At 43.8% G+C, this 24,962-nt stretch overlaps 2 protein-coding genes across 3 annotated transcripts in view; both read right to left on the bottom strand.

Moving 5' to 3' along the window:
- The window catches only part of PMF1 (polyamine-modulated factor 1), a 29,990-nt gene extending 26,009 nt beyond the window's left edge, over positions 1 to 3,981 (bottom strand). Inside the window, exon 1 of the mRNA XM_006861586.1 lies at positions 3,821 to 3,981. Within this exon, the coding sequence (XP_006861648.1) occupies positions 3,821 to 3,981 (161 nt within the window). The remainder of the gene's footprint in view (positions 1 to 3,820) is intronic.
- A 2,593-nt stretch (positions 3,982 to 6,574) lies between these two features.
- SLC25A44 (solute carrier family 25, member 44) lies at positions 6,575 to 14,397 on the bottom strand. Of its 2 annotated transcripts, none has more exons than XM_006861584.1 (3): positions 13,773 to 14,397; positions 8,754 to 8,905; positions 6,575 to 6,766 (listed from the first exon to the last, which is right to left on the bottom strand). In XM_006861584.1, the coding sequence occupies exons 1-3, from the start codon at positions 14,395 to 14,397 to the stop codon at positions 6,575 to 6,577; spliced, it is 969 nt and encodes a 322-aa protein (XP_006861646.1). The 2 variants fall into 2 exon arrangements, with proteins under 2 accessions (XP_006861646.1, XP_006861647.1); XM_006861585.1 differs by having other exon boundaries at positions 8,754 to 8,881.
- Positions 14,398 to 24,962: the final 10,565 nt, after the last annotated feature.

Here is a 24,962-nt window from a genome sequence, read left to right as displayed (position 1 = left end):
TGGCAAGGAAGTCAGGTAGCTTTCAAGATAAAACAGAAAATTAATAAATTACAGGGCAACCTCAAAGAAAAGTAATACATCAAATTAAAAAGAGGAAAATCTGAACGATTTAATATACATTAACACCACAGAAATAAATGAAAACCCATAAACAAAATGAAATCAGTGTATAAAATTATGTGAAACAAAGAAACCATCTGCACCACAAAAACATACATGGAAAAATGACAGCAATTAATTCATACCTATTGATAATTATACTGAATGTAAATGGGTTAAATATACCAGTCAAGACACATAGAGACAAGAATGGATAAGAAACCAGAATCCTTAAATATGCTGTCTGCCAGAGACATGTCAAATAGATGGAGACAGCCTAAATGCCATCAACAGAAGAATGGTTAAACAAACTTTGGTACATACGCACAATGGAACACTATGCAAAACTGAAAAATTACGACAAATCTGTGAAGCACCAAAGGACAAATATTGTATGAGACCAATGTGATAAAAAGTGAATTAAAGGTTTTCTTGATAAAGAAATAATCTATGATGGTTGGGGGGAGGGGGGCCAGGGAAAATTATTCATGGGCTAGAGGGTAAAAACATATGACATGGGTGACAGAGTAGGAAATATACAAGAGGAAGGTTATCAGAGGAAAGATGAAGGTAGTGGGAGACAGGAAAGAACACAAGAGTTACAGGGAATAGAGGTGAATACAGTTCACTGATACAGTACACAGTGAATACAGTACACAGAAGGGACTGCAATCATTGTAATGAAGCAAGCTATATTATTTTTTTTAATGTAAAAAACCAATGATCTGCTCCATAAACATTCATTCATTTCACAATAAAATAATGAGAAAGAAAAACAACTTTTCTTGAAAACCATCTGATGACAATTCTGTAGGTATAGAATCCAGTGATCCCTTTTCTCAGGTATAAATGAGGGAGCTTCAAAAAGTTTGTGGAAAAATGGAATAAAAAGATATTGGATTTTTTTCTATGAGTTTTTTGAAGCCCCTTCATATATCTCAAAGAGATTCTAGCTCTAGTTCCTGAGGAAATGCCCAAGAATATTGACTCTGGCATAGTTTGTGGAAGAGGGAAATGGAGACAGATGAGTCCATGACAGGGGTTGGGTGTGTGGTGGATACACAGCATGGAATGAGAGGTAGCACTGAGAAGCTCAGAATCAATCATATGTACTCACAGTACATGGGTAGATTTTATTATTAAATGGTGTTGAGTGAAAAGAAAACATCTGCAGCACAGTATCATTCATATAAATAAAAACATAATACATAGAAAAAATGTATTATACAATGCAAATAATCAAATGTCACTTCTTCATGCTCACACTAATCCCGACTCCTCTCCCCATTGCTCCATACTCCTTCACTGGGATTAATTTTTCTTTCTGGTAAAAAACGTCTACACCATGAGAACAGGGAACTTATTTGTTTTGCTCGCAGTGGTCTCTTCAGATCCCAGAACAGAACCTAACACATTATAGATGTGATCAGTAAATACCTGGTATTGTGACTAAATGGAGGATATGGAGCCAGCAGAGAGGACGATCAGTAAGGTAGGACAGGGGACAAGCATATAAGTGGGGAGAATCATTAGACAGGGGAAGTTCCTTGCCTAGACATCTGACGATGTCCATAAAAAGCATTTGTTCCCCAACTCATTACTATGGAGAACTAGGCTCTGCACGATGGGGCTGTCCCCTGCCTATCTAGTTCTACTGCTTTTACTCTGCCCATGTCACTAGCTCCCTAGAACATCCTGACACCCTCACAGCCACAAGGTGTCCTCTTGCCTTACGAGCTCTTCCTTTCATTCTTCAAAAAACTGGTTCCTTCTCATCCTTCAAACTTCAGCTCAAGCATCACCTCCTTAGAGTGGGCTCCTCTACTCTTTAACGTTCTTCTTCCCCCAAGGCTACCCCTGAGAAATTCCTAATCACATCACTTGTTCATTAGCTTACCAAGCTTTGTGATTTTCTTGTTTACTGCATGTCTCTTATCTAACAAGTCTAAGTTCCAAAAGAACAGGGGCCTTATCTGCCTGTGGTATCCCCAGTCTCAGTGCCTGGCACAGAGCATACCCCACCTAGTCGATTCTGACTCAGAGCAATCCTATAGGTCAGAATAGAACCGCTTCAGAGGGTTTCTAAGGCTATAAATCTTTAAAGAAACAGACCAACTCGTTTTTCCCCCCCTTGGTGGGTTTGAACCACTAACCTCTGGTTAGCAGCAGTGCTTAAGCCACTGCACCACCAGGAGTCTGCATAGGCACTCAAGTATTTGCAGATTGAATCAGCAATGAAAGAGATGGATAATGTCTATATTGTTGTTGTTACGTGCTGTGGTGTTGGCCTGACTCATATCAACACCACATAGGGTTTGAACTGCCAATTTGAGGTTAGCTGTCAAGTGCTTATCCTATAGCACCCATCAGGGCACCACACGTCTATGCTGGAAGGTAAAGTAATGAACACAAGAGGAACTGAGTTGGGAGAAGATGGGAGTCTTGATGAAGCCACAAACGGGCTGTGGAACTAGAGAACTGGATGAAGAGGCTGTGGTCAAGGCACCAATCCCCTTGAATATTGATTCTGATAACAGTGCTTCAGCATTAATGTGCTAGGGTACTGGGATCATGGGCAACAGTTTTTTTTTTTTAAAGCGCCCAATACCATTATAGAATTGTTCATATAAAATAAAAATCAGGATACAGAAAATGTTTCTTTTTATGGTAATACATTTGGCTCCTCACAACCTCCCAGGGAAGAAGGTATATTAGCTAACATTCTAATGTTATCTGCGTTCTAACTGATGAGGAACTGAGGCACATGTGAGCCGTTAAGTCTTGCTCACGTAAGTGAGAACATCATTTGAACTCATACAATTTCAACCAACTGAAATTTTAATTAAAACTAAGCTTACGGATAGAAAAAAAATGCTAGGTGTTCCAAATACAGAAACCTTGGTGACACCGTGGTTAGGTGCTGGGCTATGGAGGTTCCGACCTACCAGCCACTGCCCAGGAGAAAAACCTGGCAATCTGTTTCCAGCAAGATTCCAAAGCCAAACCCAACCCACTGCCTTGGAGTCGATTCTTATAACAACCCTCTATCAGGTTTCTCCCATGAAGTGGCTGGTGGGTTTGCACCGCTGACCTTGCAGTTAGCAGTCCAAAGCCTAACCATAGATTGGTTGTGTGCCATGAGTCGGTTTCAGGGTAGGTTCTAACTCATAGGGACCCTGTATAGGGTTTCCATGGCGGAAAATCTTTACGAGCAGAAAGCCTCATCCTTCTCCCGCAGAACCGCGGCAGTTTTGAACTGCTGACCTTGAGAATAGGAGCCCGACTCCTAACCAGAACTCCTATAGATTGATTACAGCGTCCATAGATTTGTTGTTGTTAAGTGCCGTCTTAATGGGCAGTTCTACTCTGTCCTGTGGGGGTGCATCATTAGTAAGACTCAGATCGATGGCAACGGCTTGTTTCCGTTTGGTGCCAGGTTATCTGTGTTGGTAAATATCACTTTCTCTAGATTCTGGCAGTCTTGATTTTTTTCTTCTTCTTCTTCCTACTACCATCGTCAATAAAGCCGGAATCTGCCTCCCAGGGCCCCAAACCTGTTAGCTAACACCGACCTCCACAGGCTCAAGCGACTGACAAGACTGAAGTCTTGTCCTGCTATCGCGGGATTTTGGACCGTTGCTCAGGGTAAACCCGCCCATTCCCTCTCACGCCTTTTAATTTACAGCGTCATTTTCTTCTCCCTCATTTTCTTCCCCCTTACCTCCCGGCAGCGATTAGCTTCTGGAGGAAAGTGTCCACCATCGTGTCGAGGAGCTTCACCCTTGAAATGGTAGTGCCAGGTAGCAGAGACTTCGGGGACGTACCCTCAGGCGTATTTTCATCAAAACGGTTGCCTGTGTCACTGCTTCTCGCTTCGGCCATGTTGAAGTCAAACCGCCAAATCTAACTCACGGAAGTCCCGCCCACTGAAGCCCCCGATTGGCTCCTCCTGGCACTGGGAGCTTCTGATTGGACTCGGAGAAGTGTTTATCACCAGCCACCCGCGGGGCGCTGGAAAGGAAAACTGGAGGCGGCGAGTTTAAGCAAAGATAAGACTGTTGATAATGTTAGCCCAACGTACTGTCACGGCAGCCTTGGCAAAACAAGCATAAGCCAAAGCGCAAGGGCTCAATATAAACTTTTAATTACATTTCAAAGACTTCGTACAGTGCAACAGTGAATACTCACTGTTAATGTTCACAAGAGTCTTCTTTATCAAAAATTAAGTGTGTGTCATTCCTCAGCCCCACAAATACTCTCATCAGGTTTCATCGTCTTGCCCATCCATCCTTCCAAACGCTGTTTCTATCATTTTGACCACCAATCAATAAACCAAAATGCCAGCAGACCAGTTCTCTGGTTCTGGGACATGAAAGTTCACCGAATTTATTTTCCCCAAGGCATGTTTTAATCAAACCCAATCGGTACCTAAACCTACCAAATGAAGATGTGAGGGCCAGGGGCTTCCTTAATTATACACACAACATTCTTTAAAACTCCCTGTGAGAGAAAGATGAGACAAAGGCTGTGAAATACTGTACAAGAAGACAATAGTCTGGGAGGGAAATACTCTTAAGACATGAGAGGAAGGAGACCACTTCCTCATCCATGCATGATACTTTACCCACTTTGGGGAAGAACTGAAGACAAATCTCTAAAGAGAGAAAGATACGGAGCTGAGAACCAATCTACAGAGGTCTCCCTAGGAAGAGCTTGAAGAAAGAAAAGGAGGCCTTTGTTTCTATTATATTAGTAGTCCTTAGGATTAAAGGGTGACAGGGGTATGGTAAGGAGATTCAAGACGATCTGTGGGCCCCTTTAGATGGCCTCTCATTGGTAGAAATTGGAAGACGCTCTTGATAAAGTGCAGGAAGGGACAAACAAAAGTAAAAACAAGTGAAAAGGGAAAAAATCTTTAAAGATCAAGATGGGCAGTGTTGGTGGTAAAAGTAGAGAAATACAATTTTCTGATCTGGCCTGGGTGAAAGAATAGGGTAGCCATAGAAATATCAAGGCTTCAAGTAGCTAGCACCTTTCAAATTGGCACCATGGTCTTTCCCAGTGGGTGGGACCAATAAGAAGGTTGATGTATTGTCCTGGCCAGATATCTCAAGTAGAAATGAAAGGTTTGATGTGCCTTCTTCTCATTCCATTTGCTGCACCTCTCTATTTAGTGGAGGAGTTGGGGAGGAAAGTTAGACTGGGAAGGAAAGCCCATTTCCCAGCTCTGAGGAGTGTCAACAAATAATCTTGGCAGTATCAGGCTGGTAAATGCAGTGGTCCTGTTATGGGTAACTTCCTGACCCACTCTTCACTGTCCTCCAAACATCCTCCGTAGGGCACCAGTACTGGGAGAACTCTTCACATCCAAGGAGAAAAAAACCCCAAACAGTTCATCTCATAAATTGTCATTGTTAGGTGGCATTTGCTTCTGTGAGTCCAAGTATTTACAGTATACATATGTCTGTCTAGGGCTGCGAACCTCCCCTGCTTTCTCCCAGGCTTGGCTCAGCTGGCCTGGGAGGCAATATGCTGGGCACAATCTATTTCTTGTTGTTTTCTAAACAAATTATTCTATCAACCTGATTTTGCAAGGCAGTGCTCCAAGTCCAATGAGTCTCAAATAGTCTGATCTGTTTAGAACTCTGTCCACCAATGTAGTCATCTGGGCCAGGGGAATCCAGCAGCTTATATTGTCCCATGACTCCAGGGACTTAGGGATAGGGAACTGGGATTAAAGGAAAAGCTACATTATGTTTTTCCATCTGTCTGAAGAAGGGGTGGGCTCTAACTGCAGGATTGGTGTTTTAGCAGGGCTAAGACAATAGCCTGCTTCACAGAGATTATTTTTTAAAAAACAAAAACACACACAAAACCCCAACAAAATAAAGTATCAACATTTCTCCCCAACCTAATCATTCCTCCAACGAGATAGCAAGCTCTGTAGAGAAATTCTGCTACTTCTACTCCCTATGTAGGTGCCTGGCACCTTATCTCAATGGCAGGGGAAAGAAGAGTAATCAGAAGAGAAGCTCAGCTCTAAATTTAAAATCAGCAACCCTAAAAGATGAAGTAGTGAAGGGCTGCTGGCAGCTGCTTGTAGTATGGGCTGTAAACCCAAAAGGAAGGTCAGTAGTAGCAAACAAGCTTATGTACAGCTCTTTTCATGATCTCAGGAACACAGATAGAAGGGGAAACTTGAAAGGTTAGCAGGTAGGGGTTTCCTTAGAGTGAAACAGAGTACAGGGACTGAGTGAGGGAACCCAGTTTGGCAAGAGAATTAAAAATAGTGGGGGCAGGGGTGTAGGCTTAGAACCTCTTCAGCAAGAGCAGCTCAAAGTCTCTGTCCCTGCCCAGACAGGCCACCTGGCTCAGGGCAGAGCTGGGTGTGTGGTAGGGGCGTTGCAGAAGGTGGTATCCTTCTGACTCTGCCCCAAAAATGTAGGAAACAGCAGGCTTCTCTTCCCACCACTGGTTACCAGTGTCTAGAATCCACCAGCTCAGGTCGTAAGCTGAGCTTCTTGAGGCTCTCGTAGCCCACCACAATGACAATGGTGGAGGGTGTGGCAGAGATGATTCTGGCTGAGAGCCCCTTCATGAGGCCCCAAGGCCCCTCCTCTGCCATCAGTTGTCTGAAGGTCAGGATGATGGAGTTCTTGCCTTCAACCTGGAAACATCAACACAATGAAAGACCATTAACTGTAGTCCTCCTACTCAATCTCCCTTTGCCTTAGGCCAAAGTGGAAAGAACTGGACTTGGGAGTCAGAAGGGCTGGATCGCTTGTGAGGGAAAGTGATTTCACACAGGTTCTGGTGCCAGACTACCTGCTTTCCAACTTACTGAAACATAACCTTGGGTTATGTTTTTTATCTTTGTGTCTCAGTTTTTCCAAACATAAAATAAATAAACAAAAAAGAATACTAATGAACAAAAGAATAATCAAAAATGTCGAGAACAATTGCCTGGCAGATTAAAAAGTATACAAAGAATGTTCGCTATTATCTATATCATATAAGCTACGTAGCAATGAGTCTTTGGCCTGGGTGCTTCTTTCTGGTCTCAGGGAGGCTGGATTAAAATATTCTCTAAGGTTCTCTGCAGCTCTGCTGGTCTATGATTTTGATCATCTCAATCCCTCTGGGACCCCAGGGTTAGAGTCCTCCAGCTCCCTGTTATCGTCCATGATCCCTGTGGCCTGTCTTCTCTATCACTTTAGAGGTATGGCTAAGGCCAAGGAGCATCTTTTCTTTCAACAATCCCCTGCTCATCCTCCCAGCTGATGCAGCAATAGGGACTAGTAGAGGGTTATGGGGGCAGAGGTGGTCAGATATGACAGTACAGATAGTTTTGATTTACAACACATTTGAGTTACGATAAAGTGTACTAACTAATGACCTTTTTTTTCTTTTTAAAAAAACACCTTACTGTTAATAATAATACCTACTACAGATCACATTGGAATCCTGGTGTGGCATTGTGGGTTACTGTGTAATTCTGCAAAGTCTGTTTGAACTGTAAGGTCAGTGGTTCAAGCTCACCAGCTGCTCCTTGGAAACCCTATACAGGGTTGCTATGAATTGGAAATGACTCTGCGACACTTTACAACAACATATCACATTGCAGAGCATAATTTGTTGATGTTATCATTCTAATGCCAACCCCCAAAGACAAAGATTGGATTTATAAAGATACTTATAATAAAAAGCAATAGTGCAACTAAAGTTTTTAGAAAAAGGTATTTGACTTCATGTGTGTCAGAACTAACTAACAAGAGTCATTGGAACCGAAGCCCATTGTAAATTGGGGACTACTTGTATTGGAAAGGAAAAGGGAAGTATGAAGGAGACAGGGAGGAATGGGTGGGTGTTCTCAGCCATGGACATGGTCACCTTACAAAGGTCTTATAGTACAGGGAAGGAATGAATAGGGAGCACATCTGTCCTGCACTCATTGAGAAGCTGTTAATGTTATTTTTGTTCCCTCATCATAACCCAGTAACCTTATAGTCCCATACAGCCTTTAAGATCTTCTTCCCTCTACCTTCCTTCTTCAACTACTCAAATTACTCATTAACCCACCCATTCTTTCTACATAAGCTTTGATACAGCAAAACCTGTTTTCTTGGCCTATGTGGTTATGTGATTAGTCTTTGAGTTGTCTGAAGATGAGGGTTCTAATCTCAGGACAGTACCACCCGAGGTCCACATGGTACACTCTGGAAACCTATTCAAGACTAGTCCCTCTCAACTGTCTGTCAGAGCCTCATGGAGAAACCAGGCAGATTTATGAAATTAACAGAACTAGGTATTTCTAAGAATGACAAGTCTGCAAGGTAAGTAAAGGGTGGTAGTCAGGCTATGCTGATGGGATGACAGACTGTAAGAAATTAGTAAGTGGTCTACAGGTGTGGGTATATATAGGAGTAGAAGCGTGCAAGGCTGCAGACAGCATAAGAGAAACATTCTAGGTGCTTACAAGTGTTCAGTGGTTTCTACAGATGGCAAGCAATAGCCACAGGAAGGGACTTGGGTGACCGAGAAGGCGTGGCTGGGCTAGAGGGCCATGAGAGGAGATAAGAGAAGTGCTAGAGAGTCTGAAGTTCATGCTTCTAATAGCTGATGTAGGAAGAAAGAGAAGAAAAGGCGGGTCTTACCTGCACACGGGTTCGGATGACATCCATGGGATTGGTGAGGATGGAGGCAGTGGCTGCAGCCAGGGGCCCTGAGATGGCTTGAAAGACAATGTGAGGGCATTCCTTAGGACAGAGGTATGAGAGCTGCTCTGGAATCAGAGGAAAGACAATGTCTTAAGACATGAGATACCACTCCACCCAACCTTACTATGTTTGCTACTTCTACCAGATGGCATTCCCAATGATAATGAACTGCCTATCTTTAGCTATCTTAGACCCATTTCTCTCTTCTTTCATCTGCTTCCATCTGCATCCAACAAAAAAATTATAAATATCAGGTGCCTTCCAGAAGTCATCTTGGGCATGTCATCCATTTGAACAGGACAAAATTCCTCTAGTGTCTTTCACCTGAGGAACAGAAAACTCTTAATGATATAAAACTGTTTACTGTTGGTACCTGGAGAGGATTGCAATCATTATAATGAAGCAAAGCATAAGATTTGATTAATGTAAAACTGATGACCTACTCTGTAAACCTTACACTCAATTCACAATAAAACGTTTAAAAGCAAAAACCTTATGCCTCTTACTCTACTCCTCCCAGACACATAGGCTAGAAAAACACACATGTCGTATTTGCTTACATGAGCCTATGTATTAAATAACTCTGATAGTATCTGAGGAGGGGAACTGGGTAGCTGAGGTAGGGGAAAATTCTTTGCATGCCCTTCCTACCTCTTGAATTTCTAATTATGTGAAGGTTCACAAATGTTAAAACAAAAACATTTAAAATAAAAAATGCTATATCTGATAGTGAGACTTTTTTCTCCAGCCTATATCAAGAAAGAGAAATTCATTTTTCTAACTGCTGATGAAGAAAAGATGGAATGGTAGTCCACCTGCAGTTGAATTTTTTGCTTCATCCTATCTGGAGGTGAAAGACAAGAGTTCATTCATTTATTCAACCAAAGTTTATTGAGTGACTATGGTGGTGCTGTAGGATCACCACTAGACTGTGAACCACAATGTTGGCAGCTAAAACCCACCAGCTGCTCCTGGGAAACCCTAAACATGGTCACTATGAGTTGGAACCAACTTGATGGCACTTACCACCATTATCACCACCACTGCGGGCCAGTCAAGCTAGGTCCTGACGATATTACAATGAATATAACAGCCTCAAATTCCTGCCTTTATGGGGAAGATGGACAATGAATAAAGTAAAAGCAAAATATATAGTTATGTCAGAAAGTGATGTGTGCTACAGATAAAATAAAGCAGGAGAGAGAGATTGGGGTTGCCAAAGGTAGAGAATGAAGGGGTTGCCATTTGAAACTAGGTAGTCAAGGGAGGCCTCTCCAAATTGTGAAATCTGAGCAAAAACTCAGAGAAGGCAGATCTGAACGATTTGTGAGAAGTGCTTTCTTAAGGCAAAGTCCCTGAGGCAAGACCTGGCCTGAAGTGCTCAAGCGGGCAACAAGGCCAGTATGCCAGGAGCAGGATGAGTGACTTAGGTTTAAGAGGCCTTTAGGCTCTTGAAGTCATTGCAAGAACACTGACTTTTACTTTCAGTGGGATGTGAGATAGATGCATTTTCTTCCAAAACGTCACTGTTTTTTCGTCTTCTGCAGTTGAGTCCAAGAGAGAAATAAGGATGTAGGGATTGCCAAGGCAAGAGCGTGTACTTCTAAGTCTCAGAAGACCTGGCAGGATTCCGTAAGCCCTAGGAGAACCACTTCTCCCCCAGTTTTTAATCACTTTCCTCCTCAGTGTTATTACATAAACAGAAGCAAATTGACTGGTGACTCCGCCTTATGGGTGTCCTGTTTCTCCTGAAAAGAGGGCATTTTGCAATCATTAGAAGGTAGTGTCTGGACTGGCACGACCAGCCTCTTGGACCTGTCTGCACTGGTCCCAGGACTGCAATCTGCAGTGCAATCCAATTTCCAATTTGAATCATGACATTTTCCTGGGGATTAGGGGGAGGATGAAAAAAACAAAGTTACGAGGGTAGCAGAAAGAGCCCCACATGGTTCTTTTGTATCTGTTATTCAGTCAACAAATGTTTATTGAGCACCTATTATCTGCAAGCCAGAAAATCAACCCAAGGCAACTTGGTTTAAGCCTCTCTTGGTGAAATGACTTTGGACAAATAATAGAAATGAATATTCACTGAATGCTTTCTGGATGCCAGGCACTTGATAAGCACTGGACAAAAAACAGACAACTGGACAGGGAAATGCCCTCATGGAACTTGCATTCTAATTAGGGACCTGGGAGTTGGAGATAAAATAATAAGAATTATGACAAATGCTATGAAAAAAAGAGAAGATGTTACAGAAGAAAACAGAAAGAACCCACTTTCCAACAGGGTTGTTAAAAGAAGGCCTCTGAAAAGGTGGTATGTAAGCCAGGCCCAACGTGTGAGAAGCAGTCAGCCATACAAAGAGCAGGGGAAGGAGTGTTCCAGGTAGAGAGATCATTATCTGCAAAGATAAGGACCAGGAACTGAGACAAGGGCAGAGATGTTGGACCAGAGTGAGCAAGGGGTGAGAGGCACAAGATGGGGCTAGAGAAGTAGATGGGGCCAGATTATGAAGAATTGTGATCACTAGAAGAAAACTAAATTTGATTCTAAATGCCCATAAGGCAGCATTGGCAGATTTTAAGCAAGGGAGTGATAGGTACCGATCTACATATTCAGTCAGTATTCACTGAGCACTTACAATTCACCAGAACCTCACATAGGTGTTAAGAGGTACAATAGTGGGCAAAACCAGACACTAAATTAATAATCATACCCATCATTATATCATTACAAGTTCAGCTGACTTTTCTGAAAGATAAGTAATGTGGTTTCATAAGCACATATAAAAAAGGAATCAAATCTATGCTGTGATGGCAGGGAATATATCCTGTGAGGGCACCTATATCATATAGTTATTGTGAAACCGGAACAATGAGAGACATACAATGTCTCAGCACAGATCCTAGCTCAAAATAGACATTTAAAAAATGTTACCGTTCCTCTCCCTTCCCAGGACACCTTTCCATGTGGTAGAAGAGGTAAGATGCACAGGAATAACAAGGCAAAAGGGAAAGAATATTTCTGGGGTAAGGGTTACATGGAGCGGGTGGTAGAAGATGAAGCAAGGAGCACTTAGGGTAAGTCGTGATTCATCAGGAATAAATGGACCAGAAAGGCACTCTAGGCAGAGGGCTGATGAGAAAGCACAGAAGTGGGAGAGTGCATGCATGGGTGACGGACTGGAAGTAATCGGGCCAGATCACAGCCTAGACTATACATAGGAGAGCAGTCAGAGATGTCACTGGAAAGGGGCAACACAGCCAGGCTAAGAGTTTGGATTTTACTCAGCACACAGTGGGAACTGCTGAACATCACATCTAGGGTTTAGGAAATGAATCCATTAGGAATAAGTACAGTGGCTGGGAAGGACTGAGAGAGAACAATGCAGGCAGTCCAGAAAGGTGGTACCAGCGGCACAGTTTCCAGAGAAGGCAAGAGAAGTAAAGAGAAAGCAGGGAGAAGCAGTCTGGAGTCACCAGGACTAAATGTAGGGACAAGGAAGAGGGAGGGACAAGGAAGAGGGAGTGGTCAAGCATCAAAGCACTAAGCCTCAGTGATTCAGAAAATAAGGCCACTGACACATGAAAAGTCAGAAAGGAGGAGCACTTGCTTGGAATGAAAGATAGCGAATTGAATACAATTATAGGTATAAATAGATGCATCCAGGTTGAGAGGTCCAATAGTGAGCATGTCTGTGGAGAACTGTAGACAACAGACAAGTTTAGAAACAGAAATAGAGATTTGGGGCACATGAGAAAAGGGCAGCTCTAGCTATAAATTAAACCAAAAGAGGACAGAAGGGCAAAAACAGGTTTCAAAGAAAATGCACACATTTCCTGGGGAGGTTTTTTTAACATTACGATTTCCATGGGCATATTTACCACACACTTATACAATAGACTGCCAGGATCACTCACAGAAAGTCTTGAAACAAAGAATCTAGATTTTTGCCAAAACTTCAGATGAAAGGCTATGTTAAATAGAAGAAAAAATAGAGCTAGGAAAAAAATAAAGTATAATCATTAAAAAAGGAGGACCGGAAAAGCACTGTACCACAGAAATAAAAAGATTATAAAGCTAGGTAGTCATTACAAAGTTTGGTCAGAAAAGTTCCAGATGGGATGGGGAAGAATGCCTACTGCTAAGGATAAAGAAGCACAGCAGGGATTGGTAGGCACCCAAAGCTGTGGAGGCTGCAGTGTAATAGGCATATTCAGGCTCTGCTCTTGGCAATGTGCTCTGTCCTTTTAGAAGGAAATCTGGAAGTATGTTTATCGAGGCCCTCAAAAATGCTCTTATCTTTTGATCCATTTATGTGAAATACTTAGGAGAAATAAAAATGTCTTGTGAACAAAGACACATTATAGGAAGTGGAGAAGTTCAAGGTTATAGCTCATCGTAAATTTAACAATGCTGAGGAAAGACACCCAAATCAGAAGCTCACAATTTCCATCAAAACATCCATCAATTTCATCTTTAAATCCCAAACAGCTCAAGAGTTTTGTCTGTCCCTACCTTCCAATTCTTGTCCAGTATTCCGTTAACCCTGAAATCCTGGTGTGGTGCTGTAGTATACACACTAGACTGCTAACCTTAAGGTTGGTGGTTCAAACCTCAAGGTTGGTGGTGGTTCAAACCCACCAGCTGCTCCTTGGAACATAACATTCCATTAACCCTAGTTGATTCCAATGCATCCAGATTGTACTCCAGCACTGCTGTACAGTCATCTTTCACTTGTCTTTTTCTTTCTACTTTATTATAAGCTCCCTGAAGGCAAGAACCATGTTTTATTCATCTTTGAATCCTCTTAATACATAGGGTCAATGAAAGCTTTCTGAATGAATGGCCCATTCTCCCCTTTTGACATGAAATCTCACCTTTTCTCCAACATGCATACAGCATCTCAGCTCCATTAACAAACCCACCCCTGCACTTTCCTGGACCCTACTTACCAGCATAGAAATGATAGAAGGGCCACCAGACAGCACTGTTTGGGATGTAGGTAAGTAGTGAAGCCACATAGCCTCGGTAGAAGCCTCGAAGCCCATCAGTCCGCAGGATCTGCCTGATGATGTCCTTGGTTTGGCCAAAAGCAACCACCCTTTGTCCCTCTGAGTTCCCACACACCTGGAAGCGGCCCATTTTCTCACCCTTGCGCTGCATCATCAGGTGCTGGGAGACCACATCAATGGGCACTGTGATACTTTGGGCCACCAGGGAGGCTGAGCCACCAGCCACCAGTGATTTGACTGTGTTACTCTGACTGTAGTCAGCTACAAACTTCCGGGTGAGCTCATAGGTGGTGACGTAGCACTGGCCAGAGATGAGAGTGAAGGTATTGACCAGGAACCCCCGGTAGAGACCAGTCACACCATCTGCCCGCAGGATCTTGATGAAGGCATCAAAGGTCCCATGGTAAAGGCTCTTGCCCTTCTGAACCTGCAGTCGGGTGCGGATGAGGGTGAACGGGTAGACGCTGACACGGATCATCATTGTCATTGCCACACCAAATACATAGAACTTCTTCTTGTCCAGGTGTTCCCACTCAATGATCTGGATGTTGCGTTTGTCCTCCATTGTACCTGAAGGCAAGGGGATTTGAGCAGGTGGAAGGATGCAAAGAGGAAGACGTCAGGACTTCACCTCCTGGGACACTCACTTCCCCACAGCTTAGACTTCAGCCGGCCTAGCCCTACCAACCTCTGCCCGAGTCTTCCTACCTAATTAGGATGTTATCCTTCTCACTCCTTGACTAGTTTTTTCCAATTCAGGTCTCCTCCTCCAGAAATTGCTCCTCACTTCAATGACTCCCTGGCTCCACTAGCCCCTCCTAGAGGATCATCTATCCTCAACTCCCTGCCTCTGCCTGGGTTCTGATGGCATGACCCTGGGCATGGACCATTCTCTTTCTGTGACTCACCCAGGATCCTGTGGCACTCAGGATGTTGTGGGCAAATGGACCTTGAAGCAGGCTTCTGAGATGTCACTAAGTGCCCCCTGAGGAGGCACTACCCTTGGCCTTTCACACAGCAGGAGTGCCTTTCTTATCACCAATTACCATCGGACTCATGCCACTTTATTTCTGGTTTCCAGGGCTGGCCCCTCTGACCTCCCCTGGTCCACACTCACTACCTTTCTTATGTTTTCTTCACTCTGCATTAGAACAAAGTATGTGGAAGAGGGTAAGTGGGGCTTTCATATCATAGGGCACCCACTACCACCTTCCCTCCCTCCAATGAAAGGAATGAGAAAGTTAGGGACAGGCCAAAGGTCAGAGTCCTCTTTGGTTATTAGATAACTCACACCAGAGAAAGACAGAAAAGAACCACCAGAGAGTTAAACTGTTTTCCTGCCAAGTCTTGAGCACTACAGTGTGGAGGACATGGCTGACCCCTTCCATCCCTCAGCATATATACCACAACCTCAGACCCAAATAATGAAGGGAGATGCAAGTGACAAAGAAGACAAAGACTCTGTCTCTTCTTTGTCTGTTCAAGGAGACAGAGGATCCCTGCTCTGGGGAATGGATAGACGATAAAGTGACAAAGACGCTAGGGTAAATTAATGTACATGGGGCCCACGTGTTAACTATATACATTACCTAGAACTTCAAAGAAAGCTGACAAGCTTAGTGATAACTGGATAAAACCAGAAGCTTCCAACTTAGGAAATGTCAAGTCAGAAGACATCATATTTTGGACATAAATGGTAGTGGTGGTGGTAGTGTGCCGTGGAGTCAGTTCCGACTCATAGCAACCCTGTATTAGGGTTTCTGAGGCTGCAAATCTTTAAGGGAGCAGAAAGCCTCATCTTTTGCCCGCAGAACAACTGGTAATTTCGAACTGATTACCTTGAGGTTTTAGCAGCCCAACTCGTAACCAATACTGACTGGTAATGTGCTCCAAGGTAGCCACTCCCACCACCAGCTGTATCCACATTCTGTAGGATATTGGAAATTTTCAGCTAGAGGGCAAAGTTAAATTCAAGGAAGTGGGTAGTTAAGAGCTCTCCAGACTTTGAGAAAAGTCCCATAGTTATGGAAAAGGAGGTGGTCTCATCCTAGGGATGACTCTGCTGCCGCCACTGTGTGCCATCGAATTGGTTCCAAGCCATAGTAACCCTGTGTAAGGTTTCTGAGGCTGTATATCTTTACGGGAACAGAAAGTCTCATCATTCTCCCTGGAGCAAACAACCTTGCAGCCTAATCCATAATCTACACCACCGAGGCTACTTAGGGATGACTCTAGGGAGCTGAAATGTTCTATATAAGCCGACCCAATGTCAGTGGTGTGACACACCTCATGCCAAGTGCTTAACCAGAGTTTGTCCTCAACCAGCTTCTCCAGCCAAAGATCCCAACTGAGGTTTTAGGTAGCTTCTGTTCCATGGGAACTGCTCTTGGTTTACTATGGAAGTCAGTGGGGAAGCAAGGTTGGCTTTTCAGACATCCCTGGGCTGACGGCACCACTTTCATAAATGTATGGGCTCCTTGCAGAGCAGACTGAGTACAAGAGAGCTGAGGACTTCCTCAAGGAGAAGCAGGGGTCAGATGTAGGTAAACTAGGCAGCTTCCTGGAGGAAGATAAAGCAATTTGAAAGATAGGAATACATGTAGACAGTCAAAAGGAGAGGACAAAAGCTTGGAATTGACAAGGCAAAAATTACTAGGTTGGCTAGGATGGGTAATCTGGCCTATGGAAAATGAGCTAGAGGTGCAGTCAGAAGGAGAACCAATCCTTAAACAGTGATGGGTCACTTGCTGTGAGCAAAGATGGCCCTTCTTCCCCAGCTTTAGTCCGGGACACCTACCAAATCCAGCAGGGCAAACTTCTCCTCAGAGGCCTTTCAAGAGACAGTGGTCACTTTCTCTGTCCTAGCGTGTTTGTCATCCAGGGTCCCAGGGTCATGTTTCCAACACCACTAAGTGGTGAGGAGGAATAGGATATTTATTAACACGTGCAATCCTTACAATTAACCTGTGTGCCTACAGTTAGACATTTCTGATAAATGAGGAAACAGATCAGATAGGTTTAAAGTAACATGCAGCAGGTCAGCGGTGGAGGCAGGATATAAATCAAGATTTCTCCTCTACTCTGCCATGTTTTCAGCCCTGTGGGAGCTGGAGAGTTCCAAAACAAATCACTCCCTTCAGCCTAAAATCAAATTATTCCTGCCTGGTGGAGGTAGAACTGATGCTTTCATGAGTACTGGTTACCCACAGGCTAAACAGAAGCTCAAGGCCAGATGCCCTGGGACTTAGCTTTGTTCTGGGTAAACCTAGGGGCTACCTTTGCTTTCCCAGTGTGCCATGGAGTGTCCAAGCCAAGTGGCAGAATACGCAATTGGGACAGGACTGATACAACCGGGCTCAAGCAGAAGGGCCTCCTGCTGAGCTCTTGAGCTAAGCACACAGCAGAGGGGCAGAGTTTCACACAGTGCGGCAAAGGGTTTCAATCTAGCACCTGATTTCATGCCTGACTTCTCAACCTGTCAAGTTTGAACCCCATTCTCTCTTTCCTTGTCTCTCACATGTACCAGTCCATTTTAAATACCCACAAAGGAAAGGGACCCTTTGGGGTGGGTGACTCCTACCATTATCATGGTGACCACTTAGCCACTAAGGGTTGTGTCTCAGAAGGATAAACCATGACAGTCAAAGGGGCAGAAGGTACTGTAACTACCTTCTGTACCCTCTAATAAGTGGGGGCTGCTCCTAAAAGGGGCCTGCTCTGTTATAGAATCTCCAAACTTCTTGATGAAATAGCAAACTAGTTCCGCTCATTTTATCCTTTGGAATACGCTTCTTGCAGATACCTATATGCTAACTTCCTCAGCCTTCCCTTCTCCTAACTCAGTAAGTCCAATTTCTTGATGTCTACAGGCTTCTAATTCCAGATTTCCTATCCCCTTTTAACACTGCTCAGGTATTAGGATTGAAGAGTTTCCTCTTCAGCTGATAACCAGGATTAGTGAGCATTTTGTTCTGAAGTCACCAAATAAGTTATCAGAGGCAGACTCCCTCTCCATTGGTGGAAAGGAAAAAACTGGCTCAGGTAAGCACACCTCCTCTCTGCATCCACACTCCTTGTACCAGAAAAATCACACCAGGTTCTCAGATAAGATTCTGACTCAGGAGAGAGCAGGGCCACCTAGAAGGCAAGGTCACATAATGGAAAAAAACACTAGTAATCAGGAGATTTACTAGTGTGGGACTGTAACCTAGTCACTTCATTGAAACTCAGTTTCCTCATCTATGAAATGGGGCTAATAAAGCCTGCTATAATTGTCTAACAGTTGTGCTGCAGCTCATATGAGCTAATATTTGTGAAAGATTTTTGTTAACAATTAAATGTTTCTGTCACTGAAGAATGTTCCATTGGACAGTGCTGCTCTAGATCCTTGCTACTCTGAGTGGTCACAGGCATCACCTGGGAGCTTGTTGAAAATACATAATCTCAGGTCCCACCCCAGATTTGCTGAATAAGAATCAACATTTAAACACGATCCTCATGTGATTTATATATTTATCAAAGTTTGTGAAGCATTGCTCTACATATTAATGACTGTCAATAATAATTATCCTGCTCATTCCAACTAGTCCAAAACCACTATGTCTTGGTTAGGAGCCTCCTGACTCCATCCTGACTTGTCACCAGAACTGGGCCCAATGATGACCACTTGATCTATCCCAATTCTTTCGGCTACCACCATAACCAATAAGGCTTGGCCTTCATTTCTCAACTGGAAACAAAGTCATCTTCTCCTTCGCCTATTCTCCCCACTACATCTGAATCAAGGCTCTGCATCCTGGGAGCTATCTCCAACATGAGATGTGAATAGTTTTACAGGTTTGCCCGCTGGTCCTACTGAATGCACATTTTCCTATGAGAGGTCCCTGGTGATGTCTCTGACACCTTCTTCCAGAGTCCCTCGGGCATGTGATATTCTCACCCAGGTATGGTGCTGTAGGATAAGCACTGGATTGCTAAGAGCAAGGTTGATGGCTCACACCCACCAGCCACCCCTCAGAAACCCTATACAGCAGGGATGGGGAACCTTTTTTCTGCCACAAGCCATTTGGATATTTATAACATCATTGAGCCATACAAAATGATCAACTTAAAAATCAGCCTGCTATATTTGGTCAAACACTTCATTAACTCACCCCTAATATGATTGCCTGGGGTGGCGTGTTAGAATCAGCACTGGGCTGCGAAACACAAGCTGAGCAGTTCAAACCCACCACTGCTCCTTAGAAACCCTATACAGGCTCGCTATGAGTCGTAAGGCTTCCACAGCACTTAACAACAATGTGATTGCTGGAACTGTGGCTACCTTGGCAGGGCCAGACCACATGATTTCGCTGGCCTTTTGGAGTCCTGGTGTGGCGCTGTGGGCTAATGCGCCAGATTGCAAAGCCGTTTGAACTGCAGCGTCGGCGGTTCAAGCTCACCAGTTGCTCCTTGGAAACCCTATACAGAGTCGCTATGGGTAGGAATCGATTTGACAGCACTTAACAACAACAACAATAAGGCCCTCAGGGAGTCTTGGTGTGCTGCGCTGAGGGCTAATGCGCTGGACTGCAAAGTTGGTTTGAACCGCCGGGTCGGTGTGAGTTCAGTTCACCGGCTGCTCCTCGGAACCCCTATACTGGGTCGCTATGAGTTGGAACCTACTGGATGGCACATAACAACAACAATACGGCCCTCAGGCCAGACATTCCCTACACCTGCTACACAGGGTTACTATGAGTCTGAATGACTCAATGACACTTTACCAGCACCAAGGGAGGTCACTGGTGATGCCTCAGGCACATCCTTGGGGAGATCTCCCTCAGACATGGTGAGATTCCCATCCAGGTTTCTTGGGTCTTCCATAGTTATCCACGTGATCCCTTATCACAAACACCACATGACAATCCTTTCCACAAACTCCACAAGACACCTCCTTTATGCACCTTAGTTTTTGACCTCTGCACAACTGCCTCTGGATCCTTGAGTATGTCGCCTCTCGCCATGCTTCTTGCGTTGTCAACAAACCTCATGCTTCTCCAATTGGAAGAGATGCCGTCACTGAGGTCATCCTTCAATCTCAAAACTGCGTGGCGGCTCCCATGGCACTGCAGCCGGGCAACGCAGACATCGCTGCCTCCTTGACAAGCGCGAGTTCTCAGAGAGCCCAGTGCTCACACACTTCAAGCCGACCTCTCAGATCCTTACCTTCACAGATCTGGATGGTTCCGCCGTGTCTGAGGCGAAATGCACGTCCGCACCTCTAGGCCGCAGCTCCCGTTCTACCCTCCATTCCCCGCGACTGCCAGCCTCCGGTCGCATCTTCCATCCTGACCGGGTTCCCGGTGCTGCCGGAACCGGAAGTTGTGTTGCTTTCGGGCACAAGATGAGCAGTGTGTAATTCCACCAATGGCGTTCTCAGCCTTTGAGCCTCTCCCCCAAGAACGAGGAAGGGTGGGCGGAGGCCATCTGGATTCGGGCAGAGGTTACGCCTTTTTTGGCTTCTCCATGCCCGCAACTCTAAGGCGCGTGCGTTCTGTTTTGGTCCTTTCCAATTCGCGGAAATCTAGTCACGGGGTCCTGGTTCTTTGCATAATACCTGGGGTCTTAAAAGCTTGTAATGGGCCACTCAGTGTGCAACTGGTGCCTCTTCACCTGAAGCAACACAGGAAAAAGCGTTAAATATAGGAGGAGAATATGGAGGGTGTGTCTAATTGCATCCAGGAACAAATCTACTTTGCTACCATAGAAGCATTCTGATCAAAAGGGTGAAAAATATAGAAGAGAATTTCAAATTTTCATGGCTTCTAGACTTTCTAGAGCCATGCAGGTTGGATGAATCCCTGAAACTATGTCCTGAGGTAATATTTGTTTATTTATTTTTAACTTTTTGTTGTGAATTGAATGATAGTTTACATGGGAGAACATCAGCTTTACACTCATCCTATTGTATTTCGTTTCAATGCAATGATTACAATCTCCTCCATGCATCATCATTCAACAGCGTTTGCTTCCATTCCGTTTGTTTGTTTATATGTTTGTTTGTTTGTTTTTGGCAGTACATGGAAGCACTCAAGAATATATAACCATTCAAACAACCAAAGGGTATATCCCGCAAGCCTCCCCTCCCCCCTCCCCTGGCCATCAGCACACAGGCCGTCTCCCTCGGTGGGTCCAGAGTCCCCAGCCACTCCATCTCTCCACATCATCATCTCTGCCTCCATGTCTGATGTCACTGCTTCTCTAGATAGGGTCCCGCACTCAACTCTTCTCCCTTGATGGTTCCAGGGTCCTGCGCTCCTGGACTGCAAGATCAACTACTCCCTTCCTTTTGTTATAAAACATCTACATTTACATTTGCAACACTCACAATCAGTCCTGATAGCAATTATTCACTATTGAACCACAGGAGTCTTATCCCCATCTGCTCTCACAGAGCCCCATCCAATTGAACCACAGGAGTCTTATCCCCATCTGCTCTCACAGAGCCCCATCCAGACAGGTTGGAAACCACTTAGTGGAGATTCTAACCTTCCCCTAAACCCTCTGAAACAAGGTTCCCTCTTGAAAGCTTGTAAGCCAGTCACTTCTTGCCTTTGTAGCCCACCCCCCACCCCCCCATTTTGGGTAGCCCATCACTGTCGATCCTGTGTACGGAGAGGGTGGGAATGATCCTCACTGAAAAGACTTGTTCCCTCTTTGGAGCTACTACATCCGTAAGTATAGGTCAAGTTCATCAAATAGTAGTGGATTACTCTTTTTTTCCTCTTCTTTCTTCCTCTAGTCAAGTTCTGATCATCCAGTCATTGAAGCCAGGTCAAATGGGTACTGTCTGCAAGTATGGGTGGTCTTGTGCATCTCCCCTCACTTCATATCAACTAGACGCTTCACTCTCCACTCTAGTCCTGAGCTAATATTCTTATTAGAGGTTTTAATAAAAATTTAATATAAAGCACTTTAAGAAAACTTTGTATTGTGATTTGAGTGAAAGTTAACAGAACAAATTGATTTTCCATTCCACAATTCATACACATTTTGTTTCATGACACTGATTGTAGTCTCCGCAATGTAGCAGGATATTCCCACTTCCTTCCTTTGTTTACCATCTCCTTTCATTCTTCTTTTGTATCCATTCCCATTTTCTGAGCTTTATCACTGGGCAAATGTTGCCCTTTTGATCTTGTGTTGTTGCCTGTTCTAAAGAGTGTGTACCTCCCTCGTGTTATTTTACCCTGCAGCTCACTGCCATTGAGTTGATTCTGACTCATAGTGACACTGTAGAACTGTTCTCTTGGTTTCTGAGGTTGTAATTCTTTACAAAAGCAGACCGTCTCATCTTTCTCCATTGGAGCAGCTGGTGGATTTAAATGGTTTCTGCCCTTTCAGTTAACAGTCCACTATGTCACCGTGAAACCCAGTAGTGTAATGGCTATGCGTTGGACTTCTAACCACAAAGCCAGCCAATTGAATCTATAGCCGCACCCCAGAAAAAAACAGTAAAGATTTACTGCCTCAGAAGCTCTGTACAAGGTTGCTATGACCCAGAACCGTATCGATAGCATGCCACCACCTGGTGAAGGGGATGTTGTTGAGGTCGGTAAGTCCCATCAAGTCAGTTCTTACTCATATCGACCCTGTATAAGGTTTCCAAGGAGCGGCCGGTGAGTTTGAACTGCCAACCTTGCAGTTCAAACCAATCTTGTGGTCCAGTGCATCATTCTACAGTACCACAGTGGTAGTGAATATTTTTATTTCTGGTGTGGCACTGTAGGATCAGTGTTGGACTGCAAACCATAAAGTCAGTAGTTCAAACCCACCAGCTGCTCTGCAGAAACCCTATTCAGGGTCACTATGTGTCAAAACTGATTCGATGGCACTTAAAAACAACAACAATGTCACCATATGGAGTCCTAATGTGGCACTGTAGGATAAGCATTGAATCGCTAACTGCAAGGCTGGCAGTTCAAATCCACCAGAAACTCTCTGGAAACCCTATATAGGGGTCATTATGAGTGGAACCGATCAGATGGCCCTTAACAACAATATGCCATCCTATATTGTTGTTAAGTGTTGTCAAGTCGATTCCGACTCATAGTGACTCTGTATAGGGTTTCCAAGGAGTAGCTGGTGGGTTTGAACCACGACCATGTGGTTAGCGGTCCAGTGCTTATCCTACAGCGGCACACCAAAATCCTGATACCCTATAGGCCTGTCTACTGTTTGGTTGAAAATTGAGCCATGGGAGGGAGTGAGTTCAGTTCCAGACATGAAGTAAGCTGGGTTTTTTTATTTTATTTTAATGATTTTGAGTTTTGTTCCACATTTTTCTTCTACTCAATCCAGGAACCTCAATTTTAATCCCTTTTGGAACAATCAGCAGTGGTAGCCAGGTACCATCTAGTTCTTCTGGTCCCCTTAAGATAATCTTTAAACTTTATACTAAACATATCCCCTGAAGTCTTCTCAAAATCGAACAATAGTTTTATCTTAACTAGTAAAAAAAGCTGGCCTTGAATATTATGCGCTTTTAAGAACTATCTGCTTCTTTAAAAACTATATATGTGATTCATGCCTGGGGATCAACTTTTAGAGAAGCGATAGGCCTATAAAGTGAAGAATAACACCAGAGAGGAATATCCTCAGTAAAATCAATCATAGACGACCAAAGGGGCAACATTTGCCCAGAAACAAAACTCAGCAGGCAGGAAGGAGTAGGCAAGAAAGACAAGTGGAAATGGGGAACCCAGGGAGGAAGTAGGAAGACTACCGTTACATTGTGGGGATTGCAAACAATATCACAAAGCAAATATAAATTTTAGAGTAAAATGTAAATTCTTTGCTCTGTAAACCTTCACCCAAAGTACAATAAAAAGTTCACACACACAAAAAGTCATGGATCAAGTTTGTTAGTTCCCTGATAATTGAAAAACAGACAAAGAAACTGTGAGGGGGACAAAAAAAATGAATCATCTATCTGGAATCGATTTGACAACAGAAATTCAAAAGATTAGATAGGAACTTTACAGGACAGTGAGTTTATGTTAATAGGAGAGGAACAACTCAGAAAATTCATACACACAAAAAAAACTTAGTGCTAATTATCCCTGGCACTATCCTAGATACTGAAGATAAAACTCTAAACAAATTAACTCTTACTGAGTTTATATTGTAGCAGAAGGAGAAGGATTAATAATTAAATTATATACTCTTTCAGCTGGTAATTGGCACTACGGAGAAAATCCAAAGCAGGGAAGGGAGATAAGGAAGGTGGAGAATGTAAGGTGCACAGAAGACCTTCATAATTTACAACTGTTATTAAATGCCTTCAAGGAACCTTGTATAGGTTTTCCAAAGAGCAGCTGGTGAGTTTGAACGGCTGACCGTGTAGTCCAGCGCATTAACCCATGGCACCACACTAGGACTCTAAAAGGACACTCAAAAAATGCTGGTTGGTTGAGCTTGTAAGCATTTGTAAAGACACTGATTTTTATTCTACGTAAAAAAAGAAGTTTGGAAAAATGAAATGGTATGATCTGATTTGTCCTTTAACAAGATCCCTAGTCCCACTTAAAAGGACAAGCAGACCAGCCTGGAGCAGCTAGAGGAACAGAAGATACTTCTTGAAAGAAAGACCAGCAGGAAAAATCAAAAACAAAAATGGCAGTCTGATTGACTACCACAAGAACAAGCAAGCTGTTCACTGGGGAGCCATCTAGACAAGCAATCAAGTCCCTTCAGGACAAATCCCCTTCCAAGACTGAAACTTAAAGGGAGTACACGAGCAGGCATGTAAGCTTGCTGGTGACCACCTTGGTCTACTGGTGATTGGAGGTGGGAGGAAAGCAGCAATGAAGATGTGGGCTGAGTTCGACCACATTCCATGGACTCCCATTGACCTGGAGATGAGAGAGAGAAGAGGAAGGGATGGTTGGTCCAAAGTATGATGAGACCTGGGAACATCTGAGCCCATAGACAGGAACATAGCCATGGAGGGCTAGAGCTGAGAGTGAAACATCCAGCTGATATGAAATGAGGGAAGATGCACAAGAATACCCATAGTTGTAGATAGTACCCATTTGACCTAATCCCGATAGCTTGATGATCATAATTGGACTAGAGGAAGATTTTTTT

Source organism: Chrysochloris asiatica, unplaced genomic scaffold (genome assembly GCF_000296735.1).
Source record: "Chrysochloris asiatica unplaced genomic scaffold, ChrAsi1.0 scaffold00042, whole genome shotgun sequence".
Classification (NCBI taxonomy): Eukaryota; Metazoa; Chordata; class Mammalia; order Afrosoricida; family Chrysochloridae; genus Chrysochloris; species Chrysochloris asiatica.
This window is presented reverse-complemented; position numbering and strand designations above follow the sequence as displayed.